This window comes from Arachis ipaensis, chromosome B06, assembly GCF_000816755.2.
Source record: "Arachis ipaensis cultivar K30076 chromosome B06, Araip1.1, whole genome shotgun sequence".
In the NCBI taxonomy this organism is placed as follows: domain Eukaryota; kingdom Viridiplantae; phylum Streptophyta; class Magnoliopsida; order Fabales; family Fabaceae; genus Arachis; species Arachis ipaensis.
This window is the reverse complement of record NC_029790.2, coordinates 133702618-133709878: the sequence shown is the minus strand read 5'-3', so window position 1 is coordinate 133709878 and position 7261 is coordinate 133702618. Positions and strand designations below refer to the sequence as shown.

Below are 7261 nucleotides of genomic sequence, written 5' to 3'. Positions count from 1 at the left end.
TAATAATTTTTTTAAATAATATTTTTATTTTTGTAAAAAAAAAAATTTACCAAGTCTTTTAACATGCTTTAGACTAGGCCAATCTGAATAATAGGTTAAATTTAATACTTTTAAAAAAATCTACTAATTGACTACATGATAAGCCAGTCTGTTAAGAGCAAAACTTGGCAAAAACTTGTTTCCACCCTAGAAAAGATAGATTCACTTTCCAATTACAAACTCCTCAAATAACAATACGTGAATTACAGTAATGTTTTTTTTTTTTTGGGGCATCGAATTAAAGTAATGTTTAGGAATTTTAACTATAACTAAAAGTTAGAGTCCCACACTTTTTGGTCATGGAGTTTCAAATTTTCTCGTGCTTGTTTTTTATGAATTTTTTATACTTGAGGGGTAGGCCCAATATCTTTTAGTGTCTGATTTCAAACTTCTTTGCAGAAAAGCTAAAAATAGATGTAGCCCATTAGTCTTTGGGTTATGGTAAACGGACCAAAAACATTTTGCTTTCGATTTTTCTTATCAATTTAGACTTTAGTGAGTCCACAGGGCCAAGAATTTAAGTCTATTCCGCTCATCGTGACCCAAAAATAAAGAGCCTATTGTGCGCATTGGTGTAAAGATGCTATTCCTATACAAATACAAGTATATGATAGTATCTTGACCAAAAAAAAAAAAGTCTATGATAGTCTGAGTAATGAATTCTACGACAAAAAAAAAAAAAAATGAAAAATAAGCGTTGATTGTTCAATTCTCATTTGGATATGAAAAAGCTTTAACAATAGATTAAAAAAACTATAAATCTTATAGAATTTAATTCTTTTTAAGATAAGGAGACTTGTAAAATAAAAATTAAGAAATTAATCCAAATTGAACAACTTTCATATATAAGATCTTATAAAATAACCTAAAATGATTAGTTTTTTTATTGTCTTATTTTAAAGGAGACAACGAAATATACATATTGTTCCGGGTTATCTGAAACCGGATGATTGAGCTCGAATAGAAGGTCCAAACGTTGAAGGATAGTGGTCTTCGATTTGTTCACGTCTGGGAGCCGCCATCCGAGTTGTGCATATGTGTTTGAATAGGTGGGGGGTGGTACCTGCAAGACACTTCAATGTTTAAGTTAGTAAGGAGTTGAGCAGGTTTTAAATATTGGAACTTAAAGATACCTGAGTGTGCCTGGGTATTTATAGGAGATGAGTCAATAACCACCGTTGAAGTAGTTCCACTTCTGATGGTGGATAACCGTCCTTTTATCTTAGGGTTGTTGGGGTCTCTTCTAGAAGTGGGTGGGAGATTCTGGGAGGCAGTTACTCACTTAGTTAAGTGTGAGATGCCTGTTTCAATCGGTTCCGACCTCTTAGAAGAGGTCGGATACATGGACGAGACCATCCTACTGGATTGGGCCTTTTAACTGTGTTGGGCCTGACTTATACTTTGGGTCAGGGTATAAACAGTGCCCCTACTCGAGTTCGATCTCTTTATTTGAGTCGGATTCGAGTATTAGGTGAAGTCGGGGGTATATAAATCGGCTACTCCTTTTCAAGTCGTATAACCGACGTGTTTTGAGTTAAAAACTGATGTGATATCAGGTTGTCAATCGTTGCGTCCGTTGGCTTTTCACATTAACACGTGGGGGACAGTTACATTGGTAACAGCTCACTCTTTTAATGAGTGAATTTATTTTACAATTGTACCCCTGGTATCTTGTAAATACTTTCTCCCTCTTTCTCTTTCTTCTTTTTCGTCTTCCTCTTTGAACTTTTCTCTCGCGCTTTCTTCTTAGTACTTTAGTGTTACTCTCCACACCGTTGGTTCCTCAGCACTTCGGCACTTGCTAACAGTTTCTTCCTCCCAAAAAAGGTTAGTTCCTCACGGCCAATACTTTTTCTTGACTTTATAATATTTGCCTTGTTTCTGTTTAAGCGAACTTAATGATTAAGAGGAAGGTTCTGAGTAGGTTTTATTGTACTTTCATTGTTCACAGTAGAAGGCTTTGAGATCTTTCTTTTCAAAAATCGTTTCTTTTGTGGTTGTTGACAGTTCTTTTTACTTTATTTGAAGAGAACTGCTTTGTTTCGAACTTGTTTTTTATGGTTTTTTTCTTTGTACGATGTAGGTATTCCTTCTTATATTTTCAACCTTTATTTTTCAAAATGTTTTCTCGGATTTTTGAAGATTTATTGCGATGGGTAGATTCCTCTGTTCTCGTATCCAACCCTTTTGTTGATAGTGTTTTCGTAGAGGAACTTCGTAAGCATCATAGAATCTGTAGTTCTATTGAGGACGAGGCCAAATACGAAATAACTGCCCCTAACCCTGAGGACCGGGTTTGCTGTGGGAGGTTGACCGAGTCAGAATTCTACTTTATTTTCATGTATGACTGCTTGTTTACTCGTCTAGGAGTAACTTTCCCTTTTTCTGCCTTTGAAATGGAGGTGTTGTCTCACTGTAGGGTGGCTCCTTCTCAGCTCCACCCCAATTCTTGGGGGTTTCTTAAAATTTACCAGCTTGTTAGCTGTGAACTCAATTTTTTTTATCTCTTTGAGAGTCTTTTTTTTTTTATCTTTTCCATTTGACCAGACCTTTTAGTCTCAAAACAAACAACAGTGGGTCTCCTTTCGAGCTATTCAAGGTCGGAAGGTGTCTTCCATTTTTGATGAGTCGTTTCATGACTTCAAAAATTTCTTTTTCAAAGTCCGGGCCGTTGAAGGCCATCAACCATTTTTACTAAATGACAATAATAGACCCCGCTTCCAATTATACTGGGCGGAGGCAGTTCCTGTAGAGAAGTACAATTTGATAGATTTGGATGAGGTAGAGGAGGCTGTGGTTGAATTTTTTCGAGAGGTTTGGGGACGGGCCCCAAACCTTGACACTAAGAAGTTTCTTCTCGGAACTCCGAGCTATGTCCGGACCGAGCTAGGTAGCCTTTTGTTTTTTATTTTATGCGTACCTTTCGTATTCTTCCAATTTGTTCTTCCAACTTGTATGTTAATCATTTTTCGATTTTCCTTTTCAGATAAAATGAAAGGTAGTTCTAAGGCATACCAGAAAGTGCAAGAGGCCAAAAGGAACGCCCGAGCTGGAGCTGCTCAGGCACAAGAGGGTGGAACGTCGACTAGTCCTTTTGCACAGAAGTCAGATGCAGGGACGACTTTTTCTGGTCTGGCCAAGTTGGTAAGTCTTCCCACCCCTCCTCCTCCCCCTCCTCCTCCTATTGTATCTACCCCTCCAGTTCCTCCCTCCTCGGAACCTATTTCGAAGAAACGCAAGACCTCGAAAGCTGGTGTTTCTAATGTTGGGGACACTGGCTTTGATGGGGCGAAGTTCAGTAAGAAGCACATCACTTCTTATAGCTCTTTTGCTATGGATGATGCTTCTATCCGAACTCATCTCCAGGTCTTAATCCGGGGGGAAATTCAGACTGCAGGGGTATTGACCTCTCTTCTTGATGAACTGGATAAAACTCCTTTGAGTGCAACTCAGCATTCTTTGGAAACTCTCAGGGGCCAACTGCCCATGTATCGAGAGGATGAGAAGAGGCTTTAGGAGGAGAGGGACCGGTTGAAAGATGAACTCTCCAAATCCTGTGAGAGGGAGAGGCAGCTGATGGCCTCTTGCGCTATGGCTGAAGGCTTAAAGGAGAAGGTCGAGCAGAACTACGTTCGTTTGTTTTCCGACAAAATAGAGCTGAAGGAGGAACTGGAGCGGCTCAGGGAGGGGTACCAGGACTTGGAGGAATCTGTTGCCGAAGGGACTGAGGCAGTGTTCGAGGTGTTGAAGGAGCAGGTTTCAGTTCTTGCTCCCCGGCTTGGACCTGTCACCTCTTCACCCTGACAAAGTTGTCATCAATGGTGAAATTGTATTCCCTCCTCGACCTGCTCCCGACTCCGAGTTGAAGACGGCTGGGAAGCGTATCATTGAGTCTCTCCCCCGTGGGGTTAGCACATCCGAGGAGTTGCTGCCGAGTTCTTCTATTCAACCTGATGTTGTTCCAACCCCTGCTGCCGAAGAGGTTCCTCCGACACCTCCGACTTCTGCGGCCGATCCGACTTTCCCTCCTGATGGTGACTCCAATTCTCTTATTAGCCCCGTGTGATATCTCTGTTAAGACCCGATTTGTGGGACCTTTTTATGAACACTTTTTATGTATGTTTTAAATATTTTCCGCTTGTTTATGGCTCCTGACTCTTGATCCGTTAAAAAAGGGGTCTTTAACAAAATTTGCTATTTTTTTATCTCTCTCCTCAAACTTCTCTCCGCTTCGCGTTGTCGTTCTAATTCTTGTTCCATCTGCTCAAGTCGGTCCTGATGTCCTTGTAGCCGTCCCATGAGGTCGGTGCTGTGCGGCTGTCTTTCCCTTTCGGGAAGGCGAACTTCATATGAGATTCTCCTTTGATTGTCGGAGAGGCCCTCCCCATGCGGCTCCTCCATTCTTGGCTGGGGTATTACTAAAGCTTGGTCGTTGTTGACCACGTCTTGATGTTCTTGATCTGACTCAGACGCAGTGTGTCCATCTTTACGTTGGTCGTCCGCCATTGAGTGTCGATCTCCAGGTCCCCGGCAACGGCGCCAATGTTTCGGGGCTTACCTGAAATCGGATGATTGGGCTCGAATAGAAGGCCCAAACCTTGAAGGATGGTGGTCTCCGACTTATTCATGTCTGGGAGCCGCCATCCGAGTTGTACGTATGTGTTTGAATAGGTGGGGGTGCGTGGTACCTGCAAGACACTCTAATGCTTAAGTTAGCAAGGGGTTGAGCAAGTTTTAAGTATTGGAACTTAAAGATACTTGAGTGTGCCAGGATATTTATAGGAGAGCCAATAACCACCGTTGAAGTAGTTTCACTTCTGATGGTGGATAACCGTCCCTTTATCTTAGGGTTGTTGAGGATCTCTCTTCTAGAAGTGGGTAAGAGATTCTGTGAGGTAGTTACTCACTTAGTTAAGTGAGAGCTGCCTGTTTCAATCGGTTCCGACCTCTTAAAAGAGGTCGGATACGTGGATGAAGCCATCCTACTGGATTGTGCCTTTTAACTGTGTTGGGTTTGGCTTATACTTTGGGTTAGGGTATGAACACATATATAATTACCAAAAGCAAACTGTTACTTGCACCTTTTATATGGAGTTAAGCCAACAATTGTATCTTTCAATCTGACAAGTCAATAACTAATACGTTGCGAATCAAATCTCAATTTAAGAATTTATTATTGGTCAATAAATTACTGCATCAACAAGACGGAATTTAAACTCTTGACACTTAATTAAGCGAACTAGTAATTAAGTTAGCCAACGATTGTTTGTACATATTTAAATGCTATTGATCTATCAAGAATTTTCTCCGACAATAAGTTACAATAAAAATGGATCATTAGAGATACTACTATTCTCCATCTAAGGGATGTCACATATATTTCATCAACACCAACATTTAGACCACTACTCAGATTTTATCTAATAATAAATATGTGATGATACATAGATATAAATTCAGATTCTAGAGTATGAACATAAAGCAGCTATTCAAACAAAGAATTGACCCTTGAGAACTTTCAACAACAAAGGGTAAGCAGTGAGCTGAGGAAAATGACCTATAGTTTTCAGAATCTTGACCTTGTTGGAACTATTATTAGCACCATTATTACCAAGCTTTCTCTTCAAGTAAAATGCAATATGTTTTGGAACAACAGGGTCTTGTTTGGATTGGATTATGGTGCAAGGAACAAAAACATGTGGCAGAACCCATCTTAGGTCACTTAAGAACACTGTTTTGGCAACACTAAGTGCCACTTCTGGTTTCATTCTTAGAAGGCTGTCTTCAAATTCAGCAACTGCAGATGGATCGTTCTTTACACCAATAGCGGTTGGAGCAAAGCTGTGTACCCAACTTGGGAAATCTTGCTTTATTGATTTGAAGATTGTGTCCAAAACTGATCTCTCAAACCCTCCTTTGTATCCTTCTCCATTCAGGTACCTATATATAAACAATTAGTAGGTTTAGTTTGTTTTATGAGTCTGATAATAATAATAATAATATAAAAGGTGGAAACTCAGATGCAATCGACTTCACGTAAAGTTGATTACTGAGAGTGGTTAGATGATTTGACTGATTTGACTAAATTTTCATCTAACGACTCTCAACTATCAACTTCACATGAAGTCGACTGCACTTGAGTTTTCACCAATATAAAATCATAGTTAAGAATATGCAACATAAGATAAATAGTGGATCTTCTTAATTGATAAAATTTTATTTAAACATATTATTTGTAGTAGTTTTAAGTATTTATGTATTGTGTCTATTAAAATATGGTTATTGTTAGAAGTTAAATATTGGTTTGGATTGATTTGTTTGAGTGAAAAAAAGTGTTATATAATAATAATAAAAAATAAGATGCATATAGATATTTAAAAGTGTCTACCGCAAAAATATATTCAAATAACTTTATTGTTTTGGTAATCATTCTTGATGTTTCTCTAATTAAATGAAGAATAAATTTACTACTTTGTAAAGTTCCAAATATATTAACTCTATCGCCAATGAATAATAGCTCAAATGGCATAGTCTTTTCATACTCAATTAAGAGATTGCGGGTTCGAATCTCATATCTTTAGTAAAAAATATATATATGTATCTATCTACTAACTACTACCTAATAACTAAAGTTTAGGATACTATTTCATTAGTTTTAATTTATTTGGTAAAATTATATTAACTTCTAGAAAGATTTTCACATATGTCAGTGCATGTACTTTATTGATATATTAGTATGCTAATAATTAACTAACGTTTAAATAATGAATTAAATATATAAAAAGCGGTGATGTAGATAGAAATTTTTCATGTGAGGATGCTAACATGTAGAATATGGTGAGGATTGCTTTATAGAGGAAAAAAAAGTCTAAAATATTAATTGTTTAGGTTGTGTGAATTGGGCCAAAGTAATGAGGTTCTTCTTTAATATTGGAGTATAATTTTTTTTTTGTGGCCTAGAAAATTAGTTAAGATTGTCTTATATCACCCAAAAATATAAAAAGAGTTGAGAATAATACAAAAAAAAGGGTTAAGTTTATCATATTGATTTAGGTTTATTCAATTAATTTATTCTAATGAGTTGTCGTTTTTAATTGAGATAACTGTTATAATAAGTTTTTGAAAGATAGTATTTTTGGAGGATTAAATATAGGTTACTGAAGAGATAATTAGAAAAGGATAAAAAAAATTTAAAAAAAATATATTTAGTGTTTATAACGAG

General features: G+C 37.5%; 1 protein-coding gene across 1 annotated transcript in view; it reads right to left on the bottom strand.

Moving 5' to 3' along the window:
- LOC107648555 (strigolactone esterase D14-like) overlaps positions 5270 to 7261 on the bottom strand; it is a 3716-nt gene continuing 1724 nt past the window's right edge. Inside the window, exon 2 of the mRNA XM_016352375.2 lies at positions 5270 to 5979. Within this exon, the coding sequence (XP_016207861.1) occupies positions 5529 to 5979 (451 nt within the window). The 3' untranslated portion in view covers positions 5270 to 5528. The remainder of the gene's footprint in view (positions 5980 to 7261) is intronic.